Source organism: Nicotiana sylvestris, chromosome 9 (genome assembly GCF_000393655.2).
Source record: "Nicotiana sylvestris chromosome 9, ASM39365v2, whole genome shotgun sequence".
NCBI classification, from domain to species: domain Eukaryota; kingdom Viridiplantae; phylum Streptophyta; class Magnoliopsida; order Solanales; family Solanaceae; genus Nicotiana; species Nicotiana sylvestris.
Window position 1 is genome coordinate 183,810,251 of NC_091065.1, and position 23,952 is coordinate 183,834,202.

At 37.8% G+C, this 23,952-nt stretch overlaps 3 protein-coding genes across 4 annotated transcripts; 2 read left to right on the top strand and 1 right to left on the bottom strand.

The window, feature by feature from the left end:
* The first annotated feature begins 3,220 nt into the window (after positions 1-3,220).
* Positions 3,221-7,793, top strand: LOC138878694 (uncharacterized). The gene is made up of 8 exons (XM_070158379.1): positions 3,221-3,534; positions 3,639-3,903; positions 4,021-4,281; positions 4,464-4,732; positions 5,465-5,825; positions 6,545-6,634; positions 6,684-6,737; positions 7,398-7,793. The coding sequence occupies exons 1-8, from the start codon at positions 3,221-3,223 to the stop codon at positions 7,791-7,793; spliced, it is 2,010 nt and encodes a 669-aa protein (XP_070014480.1).
* Positions 7,794-7,801: 8 nt separating this feature from the next.
* On the top strand, positions 7,802-8,191 carry LOC138878695 (secreted RxLR effector protein 161-like). The gene has a single exon (XM_070158380.1). It carries the CDS (start codon positions 7,802-7,804, stop codon positions 8,189-8,191), a length of 390 nt encoding a protein of 129 aa, XP_070014481.1.
* Positions 8,192-15,205: 7,014 nt separating this feature from the next.
* Positions 15,206-18,616, bottom strand: LOC104229422 (epoxide hydrolase 2-like). Of its 2 annotated transcripts, XM_009782065.2 has the most exons (4): positions 18,272-18,616; positions 16,827-16,988; positions 16,352-16,587; positions 15,206-15,723 (listed from the first exon to the last, which is right to left on the bottom strand). In XM_009782065.2, the coding sequence occupies exons 1-4, from the start codon at positions 18,557-18,559 to the stop codon at positions 15,471-15,473; spliced, it is 939 nt and encodes a 312-aa protein (XP_009780367.1). In that variant the 5' UTR covers positions 18,560-18,616; the 3' UTR covers positions 15,206-15,470. The 2 variants fall into 2 exon arrangements, with proteins under 2 accessions (XP_009780367.1, XP_009780369.1); XM_009782067.2 differs by lacking the exon at positions 16,827-16,988.
* Positions 18,617-23,952: the final 5,336 nt, after the last annotated feature.

Genomic DNA, 23,952 nt, shown 5'->3' on the forward strand with positions numbered 1-23,952 from the left:
GTGGAACCAAGAAATGTAGCCTTTGTGCATTGCAACAGTGACAAAGATTGCAAGTATATTTGTAAAGAAAAGTCTGATCCTTTTTGTCACAAGAACCTATGTATCTGCAATAGTGAATTATTTTGCAACCCTAACTCTGAGCTGCCTCCTTGTCGATATTGGAAAAATCTCCCACTAGACTGTCCTAGGGATCAAGTTGAATGTATTCATTACACATGTACATGTGTGGATTGAAAAATAAGGTGTGACCTACAAAAATTAGTCACAAGCTCTATGACAATATATAGAAGGTTAATATAACAAGAGATATTATTCCTCAATTTCAATTTGTTTGAATATTTTTGATGTACGAGAGTTAAATTGATTAATTATTGATGAGAATTCGGACATAAATTCGTTAAGCTTTTTAAAATAACATTTACATATTTAGAAACTATATAAAAAGTACTATAAGTCACGGTAGTTAACAATTCAAAACATTCAAAAACTATTTGCAAAAAATATTTAAAAATTAGGTTGTTGAATGTTATTTTTAAGGCGAAGAGGATGTCGGATGAGTGGAGGTGGAGTACGGTGGTCCCATTGTATAAGAACAAGGGTGATATTTAGAGTTGTAACAATTGTAGGGGTATCAAATTAGTGAGTCATACTATGAAAGTATGAGAGAGGGTGGTTGAAGCGAGGTTAAGGATGACGGTGTCCGTTTCCGACAACCAGTTTGGGTTCATGTCGGGTCGTTTTACTACAGAAGCTATACACCTTGTTAGGAGGTTGGTTGAACAGTACAGAGATAGGAACAAAGACATGCACATGGTGTTTATTGACCTAGAGAAAGCGTATGACAAGGTTCCTGGAGAAGTTCTCTGGAGAAGCTTGGAGGTAAAAGGCGTATCGGTTCCCTACATTATGGTGATTAAGAACATGTATGATGGGGCAAAGACTCGGGTTAGGACAATAGGAGGCGGCTCTGAGGATTTTCCGGTTGTCATGGGGTTACACCAAGGTTTTGCGTTCAGTCCGTTCTTATTCACCCCGGTGATGGACGCGTTAACACACCACATTCAAAGGGATGTGCCATGGTGCATGCTATTCGCCGATTATATAGTTCTAATTGATGAGTCACAAGCCGGTGTTAACGAGAGGCTGGAGTTTGGAGACAAGCTCTTGAATCTAAGGGTTTTAAGCTTAGTAGGACAAAGACGAAATACCTGGAGTGTAAGTTTAGCGCCAAGCAGGGGGAAATGGGCATGGATGTGACGCTTGAATCATAGGTCATCCCGAATAGAGGCAGATTCAAGTACCTTGGGTCGGTTATCCAGGGGGAAGGGGAGATTGACGAGGATGTCACACACCGTATTGGGATATGATGGATGAAGTGGAGGTTAGCATCTGGAATATTGTGCGACAAGAGAGTGCCACTCATACTCAAAGGTAAATTCTATAAAGCAGTGGTTAGACCGGCCATGATGTATGGGGCTGAGTGTTGGCCTGTTAAGAAGTCACATATCCAGAAGATAAAAGTAGCAGAAATAAGGATGTTGGGGTGGATATGCGGGCATACTAGGATGGATAAGATTAATAATGATGATATTCGGGAGAATGTCTATGTGGCTCCCATTGATGACAAGATGCGGGAAGCGAGGCTCAGATGGTTCGGGCATATTCAGAGGAGAAGCCCAGATGCTCCGGTAAGGAGATGTGAACGGCTGGTTGTGGAGGGCACGAGAAGAGGTAGAGGGCGGCCTAAGAAGTATTGGAGGGAGGTAATCAGGCAGGATATGGCGAGACTTCAGATTTCCGAGGACATGTCACTTGATAGGAACATGTGGAGGTCGAATATTAAGGTTGTAGGTTAGGAGGTAGTTGAGTCCTGCCTTATGTCATAACTTTGTGGGATTAGTTTGGTAGGGATACTATTTTGCTTTTGCTTTGTACTCCCTCCGTTCCAAATTATGTGAACCTGTTTGACTGGGCACGGAGTTTAAGTAAAAAATGAAGACTTTTGGAATTTGTGGTCCTAAACAAGTTCAAATGGGGCCCAGAGTATTTGTGTAGTTATAAAAGCTTCTCATTAAGGGTAAAGTTGTAACTTTAAGCTAAATTGTTACCAAATTTAGAAAGGGTTCATTCTTTTTGGAACGGACCGAAAAGGAAATAGGTTCACATAAACTGGAACAGAGGGAGTATCTTTTTTCTGGATTTCATGTTGTTCCTATTTTTCCTATTATTTCTGTGGTGTTACTGATTTTGTCTCCTTTTGTCTTTTTGTCCTCTTGAGCCTAGGGTCTTTCGGAAACAGCCTCTCTATTCCTTCGGGGTAGGGGTAAGGTCTGCGTACACACTACCCTCCCTAGACCCCACTACTAGAATTTTACTGGGTCGTTGTTGTTGTTGTTGTTGCTGCAAAAAATATGGTGAAAGAGAACCTTGTTTGTTCCCCAAATAGTAATAGGTTTATTATTTTTAAAAGGAGGTAATATTATTTTTCCTTTGTTTCTTATAGTCTTTTTATCGACTAGATCTTTATGTAATTTAATGTCACGATGCAACTCGATGATCGACAAGCATACTCAACTTCTGCTTTTCGTTCTCAAACCACATAATTCCTTCGTCCCAATTTGTAAGGTACCGTTAGACGGGCACGAAGTTTTAGAAATATGGAGACTTAAAATTTGTGGTTTAAAATAAGTTATAGATATTTATGTGGTTATAATTATCTTATTAAGGTTCAAAAATATTAATTTTAAGTTAATTATAAATATAAAAATGTAATATTCTTTTTGGGGCAGACTAATATGCATAATTGAGACAGAAATTCTGTTACAAACACAGAGCACTATTCTAGAACTAAAATATATTACAAACTGTCTAGGCGGACTTTTAGGCTGGCAAATTGTCAAAAAATATTTGTACATAACATTTTAAGCAAATTTTACGTCAGAAAGGGCGACAAAACTGAAATGTTATTTAAGACAGAAAGAGTATAAATTTATATGGTACGCTTACCTTTTAGGCTCGATAATAACGTAACTCAATGGACAAATCCGGGAAGATTTGCACAAGTAGGATCAATTATTGCTAAGTATGTTTTGCAGAAAAATAGTTTCTGGGTCATTATGACACTGGTAGAAATTGTTGGATTGATTGTTAAAGAAGGTCAATCTACATACAGACCACTCAGGTTCAATGGACCAAATTTAACAGGTGGTAGAAGACAAGAATGCATGATTTTATCATGGCTGAGGATTCTGAGTTATGGGATATCATATGGGACGACTCTTACGTCCCAACAAAGGTACTTAAAGAACTTCTATTCTTAATGCCAAAAACCAGAAAAGAATACACCAACGCAGACAGGAAAGTTGTGGAGAAGAATTTTTGTGCCAAGAAGAATTTGGTATGTGGAATAAGACCTGATGAATATAATAGAATCTCTGATTGTGGCACTGCTAAGAAGATATGGGAGTCTTTGCAAACAGCTCATGAGGGAACCACCCAAGTAAAACAATATAAGATCGATATGCTCACTACCGAGTATGAACTCTTCGGGATGACGGACGATAATTTATTCAAGATATGCACACAAGATTCACTTTCATCGTAAATGAGTTACACTCACTTGGTGAAACCATTCATAGGAACAAGCTAGTGAGGAAAATCCTCAGTATCTTACCTAGTTCTTGGGAAAGCAAGGTGAATGATATTACTGAAGCAAAGGACCTGCAGGAGCTAACCATAGATGGGCTAGTTGGAAATCTGAAGCCCTACGAGATGAAGAGGAAGATAGACAGTGGAAGAAGAGAACCAAAGAAAGAAAAGAATCTGGTACTCAAAGCTGACAGCAATAACTCAAGTGGGGAGGACAGTGACATGGCTTACTTAACCAAACGATTTCAGAAGATGGTTAGAAGAAATTGAGGAATGCTAAAAAGAGGCAGCACTAGCAAACCAAAGAACTATGATCTCTGTCATAAGTGTGGAAAGCATGGGCATTTCATCAAATGTTGTCCTCTCCTAAAGCAAGAATTCTCCAAGTACAACCCTGAGAAAGCAGCTAAGAGGAATCTGGTTCCTAACAAGGACTTCAAAATAAAGAGATTTGCTGACAATGTGGTGAAACAGGCTCTTGCAGCATGGGGGGACTCCTCTAGTGAGTCTGAAGATGAAACTGATGCTGGTGATAACTCCATGATGGCAGTTGAAAACGAGGAAAATGAATATGATTCAACTTTTGCTTTGATGGCCCAATCAGATGATGATGAAGATGATGACAATATTGAGGTAAATTTCAGGGATGTTCAAAGAAATCCGAAATCCTACTCTCCTAAGAAACTTATGTCTTTAGCTAATGTATTGATTGATGTCTATCATAGCCTTGTGGAGGATAAGGATGCCTTGATCTTAGAACTAGGGGAAGCTTAACAAACCAGAGATGATATGTAGTGTGTGTAGTGGATCTGAAGGAAACCATTTGTGAGTTGAAGAAAGAAAAAGATGTCTTAACCAAAAAGATTGCCAACTTAGAGCATGAAAGATATGACTTAGTGGTGGTAGTTGTTGACCATAAAGAAACTATTGAGAAATTCAGTAAAGAAAAGGAGGCCCTAATAAAAAGGGTGACTGAAATTGAGGAAGAAAGAGATGATCTCTTGGTAGTAGTTGCATACCTGAGGGAAACAATGGAGGGACGAGGAACTGAGTCTAAACCGGAAATACTGGAAAAGGAGAAGAGGTAGCCAGTAAGGAACACATTAGGCTTGAAAATGAGTTGAAAGTTGTGAGAACTATGTTGTGTGTTGAAATTGAGAAAAACAAGCACCTCCAAACTGAACTAGAAAAAGTAAAAAAAATGATCTTGAAAAGTCCCTAAAATGGACCTGGTCCTCAGAAGCTATCACTGCCATGTACACTAATAATGGCGGAAACAGGTAGGGAATAGGGTTCCAAAGTGAGAAAACCCCTTACAACCCACATAGCAAATATGTGAATGTACCCGAAAATTGGTTGTGTACCCACTGTGGGAACAATGGATATTTCAAGGAAAATTACCAAGCCAGGGTCTAGTTCATTTAGAAAAACAAAGTGTTTGCTGAAAATGTAACTACTAAAAAGGGACCAGGTTCCACACACAAAAAATGCATATTACCTGCATGGACTAAGAGAACTCTTATTCATCCTCTTGCCTACTACAAGGGACCCAAACTTGCTTAGGTTCCTAAAACTAACCCTTGATCTCCTTGTGCATGGAACAATGAAAGGAAACGGTCAATAATAGTTCATGGATAATGGGTATTCAAAGCACATGACTGGGAACACCATGACTTTCTTTCACTAAAAGCCCTGCAAGGAGGGAGTGTATCCTTTGGCAATGGGAAAAATGGGTACATTCTTGGAGTTGGAAAAATTGGGAAATCACTCACTCACTCTATTGAAATGTGTACTATGTCAATGGTCTTAAGTACAGTCTCTTGAGTGCCTCTCAGATCTGTGATAAAGGAAACAAGGTGGAATTCCTGTCCAAGATATGTATAGTTACTAATCTGGTAACTGGTGAAGTGGTACTTGTGGCCAAGAGATACAAGAACATCTATGTTGCTGATTTCGAGTCCTTACAAAGTAGTGATCTGAGTTGTATGAAAGCTGTTGATGATGATGTTGAACTCCGGCACAGAAGATTGGGTCACGCAAGCTTCTCTCTTCTGAAAAAACTAATTCAGAAGGACCTGGTCCATGGTCTACCCATATCAAAGTTCAAAGTACAGAAAGTTTGTGATGCCTGTGCTAGAGAAAAGCATGTGAAGTCCTCTTTTAAGTCTAAAAAGGATGTAAGCACCTCAAAGCCACTCGAGCTTCTGCATATGGACCCATGTGGCCCTATGAAAGTGCAAAGCTGGGGAGGAAAAAGATACATTTTTGTGATAGTGGATGATTACTCCAGATTCACATGGACTCTGTTTCTTAGAACTAAAGATGAAACCTTTGAGGTGTTTGTGGCTTTTGTGAAGAAAATCCAGGTGAAGATGGAGTCTAGAGTCGCAAGCATTAGATCAGATCATGGAACAGAATTTGACAATGCCAAATTTGATGAGTTATGCAATGAAAATGGCATCATTCACAACTTCTCAGCTCCTAGAACCCCCAGCAAAATGGAGTAGTGGAAAGGAAGAATAGAACTCTTGAAGAAATGGCAAGAACAATGTTGATCGATAGTGGAATTGCAAAGAACTTTTGGGCTGAAGCGGTCAACACTGCCTGCTACTTGGTGAATAGGTGCATGATCAGATCACTTCTTAACAAAACCCCATATGAGTTGTTGAATGAAAGGAAACCTAAGCGGACTCACCTAAAAACATTTGGGTGCAAATATTATGTTCTTAACAATGAAAAGGACCAGCTTGGTAAATTTGATGCCAAGAGTGATGAAGGAATATTTTTGGGCTACTCTTCTCAAAGCAAAGCGTACAAGATATATAACAAGTAGACTCAATGTGTTGAGGAAAGTGTTCATGTTATTTTTGATGATTCCTATCCATCCTGTGAGAAGAATGCAGAAGAGAATCAAGATGGAGAATCCTTACTAGTCCCTGGTGAAGTCATTGACATGACAAATAGAAAGGCAGATATGATGATCCAAGTAAAATAGTCATGTGAAGACATTACTGCCTCTTCTTTAATGGAACCAGGTACTTCAATTACAACCACTGAAGCTGAAGAAAGAGTGGTTGGTGCAGTTCAGGGTACTCCACTAGTACCTGAGAGAAGAACACAAGAAAACCAGCTAAATATACCCACATCCTCTACAAATGAACCTTAGATGTCTAACTGGAAACACAAAAGCTCCCATCCTCTTGACAACACAATTACCCCTAGATTCCGGAGTACAAACCAGGTCTAAAGCCAGAAATTCACTTGCATTCTCAGCCTTTCTCTCTCAAATAGAACCCAAAAATATCAAGGAAGCCTTGAAAGATGCAGATTTGATTACAGCCATGCAAGATGAGTTGCATCAGTTTGAAAGGAACAATGTCTGGCACTTGGTACCTAGACCCTCAGATCGAACCATTATAGGAACCAGGTGGGTATTTAGGAACAAGCTTGATGAACATGGAAACACTACAAGGAACAAGGCCAGGCTAGTGGTTCTAGGCTACAATCAAGAGGAAGGGATTGATTATGATGAAACGTTTGCTTCGGTAGCTCGCATGGAAGCTATTAGAATCCTAATCGCTTTTGCATCTCATATGGAATTCACCTTGTTCCAAATGGATGTCAAAAGTGCATTTCTGAATGGACTTCTTAAGGAAAAAGTCTATGTGAAGCAACCTCCAGGGTTTGAATGTCATGAATACCCTGAATATGTGTTTAAACTGGACAAAACATTGCATGGGTTGAAGTAGGCTCCTCGAGCTTGGTATGAAAGGCTATCAAAGTTCATCTTAGAAAATGGCTTTAAAAGAGGAAAAATTGACAACACCTTGTTCCTAAAGAAACAGGGAAGGAACCTGCTCATTTTTCAGGTCTATGTTGATGATATCTTTTTTGGGGCAACAATTGATTCTCTGTGTGAAGAATTTGCAAAACTCATGGGAAGTAAGTTTGAAATGAGCATGATGGGGGAGCTGAACTTCTTCTTGGGTCTTCAAGTAAAGCAGTCCTCAAAGGGTACATTCATTTGTCAGCAAAAATACATCAGGGAGCTCTTGAAGAGGTTTGACATGGAAATATCAAAGGTGATAGACACTCCCATTGCTACGCCACTCGACTGGACATGGATGAAACTGGATCCCCTGTGAATCAAACTATGTATAGAGGCATTATTGGATCTCTTCTCTATCTCACTGCCAGCAGACCTGATATTGTCTTCAGTGTGGGGCTATGTGGAAGGTTTCAATCAAATCCAAAGGAATCTTATTTGAAGGCTGCCAAAAGAATTCTAAGATACCTTAAAGGAACACAGAACCTGGTCATTTATTATCCCTCAGGTGACAGTTTTAATCTCATTGGATATGTTGATGCAGACTATACAGGTTATCTTGTGGACAGGAAAAGCACTTTTGGAATAGCTCATTTCCTAGGTTCATGTCTCATCTCTTGGGGCACAAGGAAGGAAAACTCAGTGGCTCTTTCAATAGCTGAAGCAGAATATGTAGCTGCAGCATCCTGCTATGCTCAACTTCTATGGATTAAGTAGCAACTGGAGGATTTTGGGATACTTACTGAGAGTGTGCCCCTTATATGTGATAACACCAGTGCACTAAACATGACCAAGAATCCAGTTCAACGTAAAAAGACCAAGCATATTGATGTGAGGCATCACTTTCTGAGGGACAATATGGAGAAAGGGTTGATCTGTCTACAACACAGAAGACCAAATCGCAGATATCTTCACCAAAGCATTAAGTAGGGAATATTTTGAAAGAAACTGGGTGAAGCTGGGGCTTTTAAAGCCCAATTGAGAACCTGATTCCTCATTATTTGGCTATGAAAATCACCTTCAGGTAAAACTAGATAAAGTATTTTCTGGCCAAGTCTAACTCATTTCAATATTGTTGCAGATAAACACGCATGATGAGTATAAAAGCTGTAGATGCAGTGCATGGATGATAAAAGATGATTGATATTTTCAAATAACAGGTCAAGAACCTGGTTCTTGTACCAAAGGTTAGTAGTTCTGTGCATTCTTTAATACACGTCTTGAAAAGGTACAAAAATCAACTGCCATGTCAGCCACCTTTTCAGACCCTACTGTCACATCTCTTCACTTCAATCGTTCCATCTCCCTCTAAAACGTTGCACTTCTCCATGCACAACTATCGTTTCAGAACCGGTTCCTATCTCTCTCCTCATAATTATTCATTCTTAATAAAACCCTTCTCCTTTCCCCACAAACCATAAGTCCTCCATTAGAACTTCCCAAAGCACCTTCACTCCATCTTTTCAATGGCTGATACAAACTTCGACATCCCTTCTTCAGTCATCCCTGATACTAAAAAACCTATGGAGTCCTCCGTCCCCACCGAGTCTTCTGTAACCACTCCTGCTCTTCCCACTGAAATCATACCTAACCCAGATTCCCCGTCTCTTTCCATCCCAGAAACCCCTAAAATTGTTGATCTGTCCTCTCTATCTTCTGAGGATCCCACCGATCAAAGAAAAAGTGGAGAACAAGGTCAAAGTCCTAAGATCGCAGAGGTTTTCGCCATTATTGTTATAGATTCCGTGGTGGAAGTGGTGACGATTGAGGAAGAAAATGTCGTAACCATCTTTGTGGTACCTGCAGACGGTGTCCTGTATGAGATAATTTCTCAGAGAAACGAGGTATAGGGTATGGGGGAATAAGGAGCCATAGTGACTGTTGAGGGATCTGTACTAGCAGAAACTACTGGGCACTCACATGAGGAACCTGACCCCTCTCCGGAGGACCCAGGTCAGGGTTCATTCCCAGGCCAGTTCTGCTCCTGCATTTGATATTGTGCCCTTGGACATTCAAGCTCCTGAGATGAGGTCTAGCGATGAGGAGGATTTAGACAACATGGCTCTTGATGCATTCGTAGTCAAGCGAATGGTGGTGTCCACTCCTGAGTCTTCCACCAAGCGACCTACTACCAGGTTGCAAGCAAAGGTAGCCTACGACTCTGCCCTTCAATAGAGCAGAAAAAGTAGTAAGAAGCAAAGGAGGAGGTTGGTGAAAGATAATATGTCAGTGTGTGATAAAGTTGTCCCTGTGGTAGAAGTGGAAGAGGAAACACCTGATGAACCTGGTTCCTTGGTGAGACAGTCCCAGAAAAAGAAGCAGCCTGCTTTAGTAGAGAAAGTTTCAACTCCCAGTTCCAAGTTGAAGGATGTTGTGAGTGAGCCCTCAATTTCTGATGAGGATGTGTTAGTCAAGTCTAAGGGAAAAGAGAAATCAAGTGGTGGGAAGTCTGGCAAACGAAAGTCTGAAACTGTTAAGGAACCTAGTTTTGTGAAAAAGCTGAGGAGTGAAAATAGTTATGCTTCAGAACGCCTAAGGCATCAAAAGGTTCTGTTGGGTCGTATTTTTGACCCAACAATCTCTTATATGGCTGGTATGCGACAAGTTCTTGAGATGGTTGGGTTTCAACGATGGGGGAATCTGTTCCAAATAGATGCACCTAAGGTGAATGAGGATGAGGTTCAAAGCTTCTTTGCTAGCCTCTTTCCTGTCTATACCAACCATATTTGTGCTTTGGTGAATGGAGTAGATATCGTGTTCGATGTGAGTCTGCTTGGGGATATTCTTAAGGTCCCTACAGTTGGTGTGTCTAGTGTGAAGGATACGTGTCAGTATAATTTTCGGAATGTTGTGGTAAAGGACAATGCGAACCCAGATTCACAAGAAGGCATTACTCCCTGTTTATCAATTGCTCTTCGAATTGGTAAACAAAGTTCTGTTGCCTCGTGCTGAGAGGAGGTCCATGACCTCTAAGTCTGACCTGTTTTTGATGGAGCAACTGGATAGCTTTAATCCTGTCAGCCTACCTGCTATTTTGATCGAACACATGCAAAAAGTAGCAACCTTCAAGGATGATAATCATGGTCTTCCATACGGGTTTCTGCTTATGCAAGTGTTTAAATTCTTCGAGGTGCCGCTGGGGCAAGGCAAGGTGGGAACCAAGAAGCAGGTGGATAGCTTTAATCCTATCAGCCTGCCTGCTATTATGATCGAACACATGCAAAAAGTAGCAACCTTCAAGGATGGTAATCATGGTCTTCCATACGGGTTTCTACTTACGCAAGTGTTTAAATTCTTCGAGATGTCGCTGGGGCAAGGCAAGGTGGGAACCAAGAAGCAGACTTTCTCACAGACAACGTTGGAAGAACGCGAGTGCATAGAAAAGAATAGGGGTAGGCAGTACATCAACTATTTTACAGCTCATTAATGCTCAAAATAGTGCAACTGGGGAGATTCGACGGTTGAAGGCTAGGAATGCTATCCTGGAAGGTCAGCAAGCCCAAGGGGCTCCAAAGTCAAATGATGAAGTGGTTCATTTGACAAAAGAGAATGTTGATCTCAGGGCACAAGTGTAGAACCTGAAAGTTGAACTGCTCAATGAGCAAAAGTCGGTCAATGCCCAAATAGACCTAGTTTTCCAAACTCTTGCTGCAGCTTCCAAGCCCTCTACTCCTAGTGCCCCCTAAGTAACCCCTTCAGTGATCAGTTTCTGGAATGTTCTTTTCATGATTTGGCATATGTTTTTTTTATGTGGTTGGGATGTAACAGTGCTGCTCCCGTTTTTAACAATCCAATTCTGCCTTTGCTTTTTAAGCAAAGGCATATGTTTTCAATATATAACATCTATCCTCTTTTATTATCATATTGCTTGTATTTTCTGTTTCTCTTCTCTATCGTATGGTGTGCACATATGTGGCATGAGTTAGCTAGGCTAGACTTCTTTATACTATTTGATTGCTTGTGTCTTTTTAATGATGCCAAAAGGGGGAAGTATAATTTGAATCAAGGATCTGATTAAGGGGGAAGGCATAAAGTCAGGGGGAACATGTGAGCTCCTGTTACTTTATCTGGTTCTCCTTGCTCTAAATACATGTTATCAATGTCTAAGTTTGTCATCTTCAAAAATGGGAAATTGATGGGTTTTCAATGTCTTTGCCTTATGTTTTGATGATCTAACAAACTTACTGTCAAGGACTATATAGGGAACCCGACACACTTGGGCTACATTGTAAGTCAACGGATTCCAGCTAAATGTGAACTGCTATAGCTTCAGGAGATAGAGAACCAAACAAGGACCTGATACCCTTGTGGTTCCCTCATAGCAGTACGAAGTCAATTGGACACATCTGAAAACGATGTGACTGTCTCCACTGTTTCTGCATGCACTGCACTGTTTCCATTGGTAACTCGTCCTTTGACCAACTAAAGTGCTTACATCATTCAAGTGATGTCATCAAGGTGTATCAACAAGGAGATTATATCAAAACATCACTTGAACATTTGAGAGATCATTCAAGCCTTCTGCAAAACAGTGAACTTAATTCTCAAGAGCTTGAAGAACAAAGTTAAACGCTACTACGAACCAGTTCCTAAATCTAGTATTTTACTGTCCTTAGTTGTGTTGTAACTTTGTGAATTTTCTTATTGTAATTCTTAAATTGCTTAGCTAGAAGCGTTGATTAGGAACCCCCTTGTAAAACCATAAACTCTCTGAGTTTGTGTTGTGATTAGAGTTAGTCATAAGTTAAAGTCTTTGTAACTAGAGAGTGACAAAGTGACTTGTGGTAAGAGTATCACAAGTTAGTTGAGTTGAAGTCTTTGTAATGGAGTCATTACAAAGTGGCTTGTAATAGGTGTTTACAAGTTAGTGAAGTTGAAAGCCTACAAGTGTAGGTCGTGATTTTTGTCCCCTTGAGTTGGAATTTTTCCACGTAAAATCCCGTGTCTTATTTACTTACTGTTTCATTAGCATTCTCAGTAAAAAAAACTCATAGAGGACCAGGTACTGTAATGTTTGGTGGACTCATATAAACTAACACTTTCTTTATACCAAATCCATTTTAAGCTGAAAGTTGGGATTTTGTTTCAATTATGCAAAACATTTATAATGATAAACTCAAAAGTATAATCTACCAATATAATTGAACCTTTACTGATATAAATATTATAAAAATAACGCAACAAAGTGGACAAGCTAAACAATTGAAAGAAATAAATAAATAACAAGAGATAAAGATTCTTATTTATTGATGAAAGCCGTGAGAAATAATAACAATGAGCATAATTAATCTGCTATAATTTTATTATTAAGTGTGTGAGTAAGAATGAGAATTAGATTGTGATAATATTGTGGAGAAAATGTATTTATAAGATAACCTAATTGTAAACGTCCCTAATATCTCTTCCACACGTTGCATCCATTATCTGCAGTAAGTGTAAATCTCGTTCGTTACGCTAGTTTAGGCGTAACTGCAGGACGTGGTTAATTGAGAATCCAGAATATTCTTGTGTTTGTTGGTTCGAGGGAAGTAGTTATCTGGATGCTTGTGAGCGTCTGGATCTGGACCTTGTTTGGAAGGATGATCCCATGATCCCATGGCGACTCTAGCTGACTTGGAGCTGACTTTAAAATACTTGCCACATATTTACTATCATGCCTACCACGTATCGTATACATATTTTACCAATATAACTACATAAAACGGGAAAGGAAAAGAAGCAAGAAGAAGACAAAAGGAAGAATGAAGATATTCAAACTACTATAGAAAGATACTCCTAGTACTAACATATATTTCCTTTGAATATTAAAAAGGCAAAATACATAAAGGGGCACCTAAAGTTGGCCCCAGATATGTATGTCACACTTTAACTTACCATGTGACCATCTAGACACTTTATGCTAGTTTAAGTAAGCCTCCCCTCATGCTGAGATGGCAAAATAAGTGTGTTTCACTTGTTTTTAAGCGTGTGAAACCGTAAAAAAATATATTTTTCTTTTTCTTTTCTCAACTAACTCAATCTGTGAATATCATTAGAGGAAGAAGGTCAAGCCCCACGCTAGAATCGCCGCTAAAACTAACACTTCCTTCGCAACTGTCGTTACTGGCGACGCCGGTACCAACTTCTATCTCTATTTTTCTCCACCAAAAGACCGCCACTATAAATCACGAGACCACTAGTATTCACCACCCTCTTATTACATCCTTTTCAACACCATCCTATACTCCATACAATTATTAATTTCTAGAACAGCCACCATTGTTTACTATAACACCATTGACGAACGTGAAGAAGAAGAAAAGGGGGAACGGGGATGGGGAAGGGGTCCTCGGTGGAGAGCTTAATTTCTGGTGAAGATGGATAGGGTGGCCACCAAAACTCAATTTCTCTTAGCTAATTTGAGAGAAGCGATTAGAAAATTTAGATTGAAATTGGCCACCAAAACCCAATTTCTTGATATTCTTTTTGAGTTTAGAAGATCCAACTTAATTTTAGAGAAGAAATTACTATAAAATCATAGGCATTAACGGGTTCAATAATGAAAAGAGGAAGAAGAGGGGTAAATGAGCTCTTTGATCTAGACGAACAAGAAAAGAATTTCAAGATTGAAGAGTTGTATACTGATTTTGTTTGTATGAAAAAAAAGAAGAGATTGGCAACCTCTCAAAGAATAGGGAGTGAATGACCTTTCTATCTAGATCGGTGATTCCATTCGGCCGAGCCAGCTATCGAAAGTTTTGCAAGCAACCTACACTAAGCTAAGCGAGCTAGAAACTAAAGTGAATCTTTTTTGGCATCTTTTTCTTTGCTTTGACCGCGACTTTGTTTGGTCTTCCTCTTTCCTTCGGCCCATGTTTCAAAGCTAGCAAAAAGTTTGAGCCTTCGGGATTTCTCTTGAACGGCAGTCGGTCAATCCTTTTCTTCTGCTGATGCTAAAACTGATGCTTTGATTGTCTCCCATATCATTCCTTAATAAAGATCTACTACTTGCCTTGTTGATGCTAAACTCAGTACCTCGCTTCCTTATTATTACACCTACTAGACCCATAATCATTACGAATGTGTTCACCAGACATCTCACTTAGCAACCTTCTGCTTAGACCGGCAACGATAAGGAAGAAGCGTTTTTTTATTTGTCCATCTGACACGTCATTCGCGCCTGTATTACACGCGACAGACTTGTTGGATCCAGGCGTGTACGAGGCTCACTTAAGCCAACATAAAGTGTCGAGATGGTCACTTGGTAAGTTGAAGTATGAGATAGACATCTGGGGCCAACTTTAGGTGTCTCTTTGTATTTTGCCCATTAAATATATTAAGTCCATATATTTTCCATTTCAGCTTCTTATATAATCTTTCATTATTGACAATATTTCACATTTTATTCATTTTTTCTCTCATATGGCTTTCTCTGTTTTCTCCTTATTTTCACCTTCCATCATTTTCTTACCTTCCAAATTCTTCTCCATTTTCTTGACACTCCTCTATTTATTTTCTCTGATTAAAAGTACAATGTTTGAGTTGTGAAATTAGCCACGGACACTTGCATTGGGGTATGTTGCCTACATTGCACCCTCTTGGGATGCGGCCCTTCCCCAGACCCTGTGAAAAGGTGTATGCTTCATGCACCGGACTGTCGTTCACAATTAAAAGCACAATGTTCCCATTTTGTTCCTAAAGTAGTTTGCATAATTGAAGGAATACTTCAAGTACTATTTTAAGCCAAGAAAATTTAAGACAATTCAGTTCCACATAGATATATACCACTGCTATAATTCAGCATTTTCAAGATTTGGCAAAGTAACCAAACCATTCATTACACTTCAACCTTCGTGTACCAGAAATCCAAATTACATAAATTTTATGATAATTATATTACACACATATACATACTGATGAAAGTGCAGATATATAACACACATTTATCACATTGATAACAGAACTATGATATTAAATAGTGCTTAAAATGCATTTCAGAAGATCAAAGTTTAACTGATTAAGTACTCTTGTTCTGAAGGAGGAAGCTGAGGAGAAGTTGATTAACTTCATTAGGCATTTGTTCTTGAACAAAATGTGTTCCTTTACGCATAAAGACTATTTCCAACTTTGGTACCAAACTTTTCAGTTCTTCGCCCCTGATATAGTCTTCCATTCCTGGAAATTTGAGGACGTAATCCTTCTCGCCCATGATCAGCATTGCAGGAACTTGAACCGTTCGTGCTGTTACATTCAGTTGTTCGGCCATTGCCCTATAGCCAAAAGAAGTTTAAACTAAATTAAATTAAGAATATACCAGTGAATTGTTCAATATAGCTAATCATTGGTAAAGAATCCCAAATTTGAATCTGCTGCGATTTCCTGAATGTTCAACCTAGTTAAAGATGCGAGAACAACCATAACAACAACAAGAAGCCCAGTGTAATCTCACACATCGGATCTGGGGAGGGTAGTGTGGACGCAGACCTTATCCTTAACTCGAGAAGATAGAGAAGTTGTTTCCTATAGACCCTCGGCTCAAGAAAGATGAAAAAAGAAGTAGTAGCAATAAGTTGTAACAACAACAAGATAATAAAAATCGAAGCGAAAGAAACGCTAGGTAGTAATAAAAATATACAAGTAAGAAACATCTAGTAATAAAGCTGCGAGAACAACTTGCATAAAACAATAATATTGTCACTTTCATGGATCTTGTTATTATTGAGGCATGCATGCCAGTTTCAATTTAGAGCGAGTTCTGCTTAACCCGTTGCTTTCGGTCGAACAACATATATATACACGAAAAAAATTTAAACTGAATTCTTATAATGAAGATCACACATTATGAACTCACTAACTCTAGATCCTGCCAAGTCGTTAGGAATAAAAGCAATTTGTTACCTATAAGGAACCTGCAAAGCAGTTCGGAATCCAGATTTCTCGTATTTTGCACCATAGATTGCCAGATCTTTTTCACTGAACCAATAGGGCAGAGGAGTGCCTGGTTCCACCAAATCCAGGATTTCCTGATTTTCATCAGCTATTGGTATTTCACTTCTAGAGAAGAGTATGTAGATTTTTCTTACAACTGTTTTGGCATCAAATCGACCGAAATCAGCTTCAGCTCGCCCAGGCTCCTGCAAAAGAAAAAGAATCTCGAACTGATATTGAGGCCGGCTACAATCAAGGCATCCCACATTCACGCAAGAATTGGGGAAGGGCCGCACACCAAGGGGTGTGGTGTAGACAGCCTACCCTAATGCAAGCATTAGTGGTTGCTTCTACTGCTCGAACCCGTGACCTATATATCACACGGAGACAACTTTAACGTTACTCCTAGGCTCCTGTTCCGATCATAGAGGAAATTAAACCATACCATCCATCTTGTGATATAGAAACCTTCTGGAAGACCGTAGTCGGATGCACCTGGGAGCATAAACGGCACGCCCATGGTAACAAATCCAGAGACCCTCTCCTCGTGCAGAACGACAAATAAGGAAATAACAAATGCAGCAAAATCTTTACCAACTAGAAAAGCCTACATAAATGCGCAAGCATATACATTAATGAGGATGAAAAAGAGGTAGAAAGAGAGTGCGTGAGCTGAGTAATTATTCCTGCCAATATTGGTTAGTACAACAACTATTACGCCTCAATCCCAAGCAAGTTGGATCGACTATATATATATATATATAAATCCTAACTAACCATATTGCATCATTAAAACTCATTTCAGACCAATATTATATAAAATAAAATATAAAAAACACTAGAAGTTCACTATCTTGGTTAGTGCTAACTGAAATTTTGTATTGGAATAACCATAAAAAATTTCATGTCTAGGGGAACTCATTCACACTGTCGTTTTAGCTGACCTTGAAAATTTGTCACTTAATTACTCACTTTAAAAAGGACACATATATGCTCTATAAGAAGCTGGAGAAAGTAAGTTTTTTTGCGGCTAAGATATCTCATCACAAGATATTCAACCAATTCGATATATACCGTCAGCTCATAGAACTTAAAATTTATATGATATGCATTAATTGGTAACCTACACACCTTTCTATATTTAGTATCAATTTAATTTTAAAATGCTCATTTTACTTTTAGTGAGATAATGTATAGCCATACAGATATCTATGGCTTATTTTAGACCATAAATTTTTTAAAAATCTTCCTTTCTTTTTTTAATGTCATACCCATCAAACACCGTCACGTAAATTGAGATGTAGAGAGTAATAAATAACTTGATTGTGTAAGAAGAAAAAAAATATACCGTCAACTCATACAAATTAAAATCTTTAAGATACACTAATTAGTAACCTGACTAAAAATGGTAACTAACATATTATAATAGGTCTCTTAAAGCACTACCAAATACCTCTCAATTTCATCATCTTGCATCTATTTAACCTGTTAAAAGGGTTCAGATGACAGCCCGGAAGCGGATTCAAAATTTAAACTCTATGGGTTAAATTTTTAAAGTTTTTAGCATTGAATCCATTATATTTTCAAAGTTTTGGGTTCATATCTACTATTTTTGTAATTTTAATAATTTTTTACATATTTTATGGGTTCAATTGAACCCGTCGGCAGAACTCTACATATGCCCCTGGACAGCCCGGTGAATGAAGTATCTATATTTATTAGGAATTGCGGAGGGCCGCATCCAAGAGCGTGGATATAGATAGTCTATCCTGATGCAAACATCATTGGCTGATACCACGGCTCGAACCCGTGACCTAAAGATCACACAGAGACAACTTTATCGTTCCCTTCTGTACTAAAAGGGTTCAGATATCATAAAAAAGATAGTACCTTTGGAATGTTGAGAGCATCGAGGAGTTCAAGGAGGTCATTGTCAAAATCCAAGAATGTTGTTTTTTCTGGTTCTGTTGGCTGTTCGGACAAACCATAACCTCTGTAATCAAAAGCAATGGCTCTAAAACCAGCTTTAGCCATAGCTATCATTTGGTACCTCCAAGAATACCATATTTCAGGAAATCCATGTAAGAATACAACAGCTGGAGAAGATTCACTTCCAATTTCAGCTACGTGAAGTTTCAGCCCATTCACTTCTATGAATTTATGCTTTATTTCTTCCATTATTTTTTAACTTTTAAAGTGAAACAATTTTCTTTACTAGTGTGTGTCTGTGTGTAAGAGAAAGATGGCTATTGCTCTCCTTAAATATTATCGGACATTACATCATGGCTTGACACGTGGCATACTTGTTTGGTAAGAAGACATCTTTTATTTTTATTTTTGGAAAATTTCTAGAAAACTTGCACGCTACCTTTGGGAGAGTACCGGATAACTTGTTCACTGTGCAATAGTTAGCAAACCACAAAAGATGTCAATCGCAATAGTCAAGCTCGATGAAAACGAGCTCATAATGAGGAGGTTGTTGATGAGGGTAATCCAAATGCGGATTCAAGATTTAAATTTTATGGGTTCAATATTTAATATTTTTAGCATTGCATCCATCATGTTTCAAAGTTATGGTCATATTCACCAGAGACGGAGCTAGAATTTTAAGCTTATGGGTTCGAGATTCTAATCGTTTTAAATTACTGAATTCTAAATTAATATTTTATGCATGTTTAATGAATTTTTTAAAACAAATACAAGCTTTGAATCAAAGCTACTAGATTCGGTCGAATCCACTCCCGGCACTCTAGCTTCACCCCTGATATTCACTATTTCTTACAATTTTTATAAATTTTTACACATAAATCTATGTACCACCTCAAAGTTATGAGTTTAATTGAACGAGTAGCTACAGTGCTAGTTGCTAGATAGGCTCTTGAGAGAATCCATCCAAGATCTCACACGTGGAAAACTACTTGCCCAACCAACTAAGTCAACCTTGCTGGCAAGATTTTTTTTTTATATTAATAATCTGACTATAATAAGAAGAGTTACGTACGATATTATATTATATTAATTTTCCTTTTTGTGACATTTAAAGGATGTGATACTAGCATTCTTATTTTTTCCATTTTTATCATGAACCTAATAATTCTTCTTGTATCCAACTCAGCTATACCTATTAAAGTAGGTAGTATACCACTAGTTTTAATTGGAAGTCCTTTAATTCTAGCAGCCAAATTCAACCAATACAGTATGATCTCCCTAATCTTTAGTCAACCATTATCCAGCTTCTCTCTCTAATTTAGATCAACTTAGTTCACACTGCTTTGCCAACTTACAGCTTGTACTTGTTTGGATGGTTGTTACCTATTTATTCTGTCGTCAGGTTATGCCGAAAAATATTACTTTATGTAACAACTGATTTGGTAAGGTCGTTTTGTTAACTTTTTTCCCCTCATCTTGTCCTTTCTTATTATTATATTATCATATTTTTTGTTTTGTCCTACCTGTTTATATAATTATCTTACTCGTAATTTACTTTTTTTTGTAATATTGTGAGTTTATTCTTCATGTTACTGGTACATGATATTATGAAACAATGACAAACAATACAATCTATTCAAATATTATTCATTAAAAATACTACAATACAATATAATACAATATGATGCAATGATATATAACAAACATCCAAACAAGTTTTTTGTTTGGTTTCTCACCGGTACCCACATTGGGCCCCGACTAAATCTGGATTCGTTCCGGGAAGTCCCACGTTGGCGGTAAAGCGCTCCCTAACAAAGGTGACTCCATACTCAGGGACTCGAACCCGAGACCTCTGGTTAAGGATAAAGGAGTACTTACCACTCCACTACAACCCTTGTTGGTCCATCCAAACAAGTTGTCATAACTACGGGTTCAGCAGAATTAAATAGCTTTAATTATAATGTTGGGAAACTATTTGGAAATAGCTTCTCTACCCAGGGTAGGGATAAGGTTTGCGTACACACTACCCTTCTCAGACCCCACTAAGTGGAATTATACTGGGTTGTTGTTGTTGTTGTTGTTGTTGTAATTATAATGTTGGCAAAGGAGTGTGACGTTGATCTAATTAGAGAAAGAAGCTGGTTAATGGTTGGCTAAAGATGAGGAATATTATACGTGTGTATCAGTTTCAATTTGGTTGCTAGGATTAAGGAGTTTGAATTAAAAATGGTACATGGTATACTACCTAATCTAATAGGTAGTTCAGTTGGATATAAGAAGAATTATTACTATCACAATAAGAATTGAATAAGAAGCTAAGATAGAAATAGTTAAGGAAGAATTTGAATGAAGTGGGTGGCTGCCGTGAGGAATGAAGAATGCAAGCTTGTAGGCAAAGAGAATTTAGTCTGCGTTTGGACATAAAAAAATATAAATTAAAAAATAAAATTATTTTTTGAAGTTAAGTTGAAAAAAGTATTTGAAAATTGAAATTGTGATTGGAAACATGCATTTCATTTCAAAAAATATTGCAATTTTGTAGAGGAAAATATTGTTTAATTGGAAAGAGACAAAAAATACTTTTTAAAATTTTAAACTCATCTTCATTTTTTTTGAAACTCATATTCAATGAAATATATAACAAATAATATTTTAAAGATGAGTTTTTGAAAAGAAAAATTAATATGGACAAATGGGTCCCTAATTTGTTAGGAAACTTAAAAGAAATGCGACGATAAAGGTAGAGCATGTTTGGAAAGCCGCCTATTACTAAATTTTGTGGTGAGATAAGAATAAGGAAAAATGTTTACAGTGACTTTGTTACTTGAGGGATAAAAACATCTAAATCCTTTGTAATTCAATGCATAATCACGAAAATCACAATGTTTAAGACGTGGACTAAATCTATTTTTGTAATAGTAATAACAACAACACCCAAAAAAACGTAAATGATCATACGTAGGTAACTAACCAAAAAGAAATTCAAATGAAATTTTATAAGTAATTTAAGGAAGAGTATTGACGAGAACGTAGGGAAGAAAACTTAGACAATTTGTACTGTTAATACCAGTGTTTTAAAAGGCTTGGGCGTAAGGTGCAAGGTTGAATTTATAGGGAAAGTAATGGGACACGTGAATTTGTGGTCTCTCCTCAAAATTAGATATTTTATGTACATATTTTCTAAACTTAGTATAATAATAATTGTCCGCTCCCATGCTTTAAGAAAGTTGAATAGTGCCCTTGGTTGAAGGTTGTGTTATTTACAAAGGAGAAGAGGGATCAATTCCCACTTAATACATTTTTATTTAATCAGTAATGATACTTCTTCCATTTTGTCTTCTGCTGCCCTTTGATATGTAATTGAAGGACAAAATACTACTATAAGTTCGATTGTTTTTTGTTCTTGCACTCAGCCATCTAACTTCCTCTTCCCATGAGCCAATCTGATGCTTTTATCCTATCCAGTTAAGCAGAGTGTTTCATATGTTCCTTGAGTATTGACATTCAAAGTACAAGTGAGCCATAGTTTCATTCTTTCCATTCTTACATAAAACACATCCAAGATCAGCCTCTATGCCCCATGCTACTACTCTATCCACAGTAGTAAGTCTGTGATTTAGAGCTAGCCATAGTATAAAATTATGTCTAGGAATACTTGTACCCAGTAGTAAAGCTTTCCACTCAACCTTTGGATACTGAGATCTTGATAGAGTGTACATCTTATGTATACTAAACTGCCCCCATCTGCAAAACTTGTTAATATTTGTAAAGGATTCAATATTCATGTACCAATCTCTAACATCAAATATCTTTCTTACCAGCCATCAAGTTTGGGTAGGAGTGTGCAGAATATTGAAATCTTGCTTCTTTATATACACTGAGTGTATCCATAGATCCAAAGAGCATCCTTCTTTGAATGTACTGCCCACATTAGCTTACACATTGCTGCTTTGTTCCACCATTCAAAGTTTATAACATTTAAACCTCTAGCTGATACATGCATGTATATTCTGTCCCAAGAAATCAAAGCTCTTTTTGAAGGACTATAACTTCATGTCCACAAAAAAGTTCTACAGACAGAGTTTACTAGTTGTATAATCTTCTTAGGTATCAAGAGCACCTGCCCCCGGTAAGTCTGCATTTCAAATAAAACACTTCTTATCAGTTGTAGTCTGCCACTGTATGATAGGAGTTTTGATGTCCATCATTTCATTCTGTTTGTAATCTTCTCTACTAATGGCATACATTGCTGAATAGATAGCTTCCTTGAGGATAAAAGGACTCCCAAGTACTTGAATGGCAAAGATTTCAGCTTGAATTGATAGTTAGAGCATATCATTTCTTTGAACCCCTGAGTAACTCTAGCTACATAGATAAAGCTTTTATCTAAATTAGCAATGAGTCTTGTCACCTTTGAGAAATGGTTGAACTTGTCTAGTAGTAGTTGGATAGAGATATTGTCAGCCCTGCCACACATAATCAGATCATCTGCAAAACAGATATGGGTGAGATTCATTTTGGCACATCTTGAATGGAAATTGAAATCAGGAATGTCCTTGAGAGTCTTCAAAGTTGTGCTCAAATACTCCATCAATAGGACAAATAGATATGGGGACATAGGTCCCATTGTCTCAATCCTTTCTTTGCTTGAAATCTTTTTGTGAGGCCACCATTAATCAGTATAGAATAGTGTGTATTAGTTACACATTCCATAATCCACTGGACCATCTTAACAGCTATCCTATACTCCAATAGCACCATTTGTAAGAATGATCATTCAACAGAATCATAGGCCTTTCTTATATCCACTTTGATAATGCATCTAGGTAAAATCCCTTTTTTGCTATACCCTTTCACCAATTCATGAGCAATGATAACATTGTCTAGAATACTTCTTCCTTCTATGAATGCCGACTGAGCTGGTCCAACAATGAAATCCACCACTGTTTTTAGTCTTGAAGTGAGAATTCTGGCAATGATTTTATAGATAGTGGTACAACATGCTATAGGCCAGAATTCTTTGACAAAAGAAGGAATAGCCACTTTTGGTACTAATGTAATAGTTGCACTGCATACACTCTTCAATAGCTTCCCTGATTCAAAGAACTCTTTAACTGCCTTTATTACCTCTTCTCCAACTATATGCCAATATTTTTTGAAGAATTCTACTGGAAATCCATCAATGTCAGGTGCTTTGTCACTTGGTAATTCATTAAGTCCTTATAGGATCTCAGTATCAGATATACTCTTAATCATGCTCAGTTGCTTCTCTCTATTAAAGCAAGGACCATACCTAGCTATGTTTACATCAAGGTAGGGCAATTCAGAAGCCCTTGTTCCTGGAAGACCTTCAAAGAAAGATGTGAACTCTTGCTCAACTAATAAAGGATCAATCAGTTTTTGTCCAAGCTCATTACAGATGGTAGAGATTCTGTTTCTAGCTTGCCTTGCCTTCAAATGTACATGAAAAAACTTTGTGTTTGAGTCTCCTACTTCAATCCACACTATCCTAGACTTCTGCCTGTAGACATTCTCTTGAATACCTTGCCACTTTTCTACTTGAATCAGTAATTCCTTCTCCTCCAAAATCAAAGTATTGTGGAATAGATCATTATCTATCCTCTTTTGAATTTCCTGTAGCT

Bases quoted from the DNA above. Each gene is read 5' to 3' on its own strand.
- LOC138878694 (XM_070158379.1), top strand. From the start codon at position 3,221: ATGCATGATTTTATCATGGCTGAGGATTCTGAGTTATGGGATATCATA. The intron at 5,826-6,544 runs GTAAGCACCTCA...TCCTGTGAGAAG, and splicing joins CTTTTAAGTCTAAAAAGGAT to AATGCAGAAGAGAATCAAGA. The intron at 6,635-6,683 runs GTAAAATAGTCA...TAATGGAACCAG, and splicing joins AGGCAGATATGATGATCCAA to GTACTTCAATTACAACCACT.
- LOC138878695 (XM_070158380.1), top strand. From the start codon at position 7,802: ATGTATAGAGGCATTATTGGATCTCTTCTCTATCTCACTGCCAGCAGA.
- LOC104229422 (XM_009782065.2), bottom strand. From the start codon at position 18,559: ATGGAAGAAATAAAGCATAAATTCATAGAAGTGAATGGGCTGAAACTT. The intron at 16,989-18,271 runs GTACTATCTTTT...GCATTTATGTAG, and splicing joins ATGCTCTCAACATTCCAAAG to GCTTTTCTAGTTGGTAAAGA. The intron at 15,724-16,351 runs GTAACAAATTGC...TTTTGGCTATAG, and splicing joins GCTTTGCAGGTTCCTTATAG to GGCAATGGCCGAACAACTGA.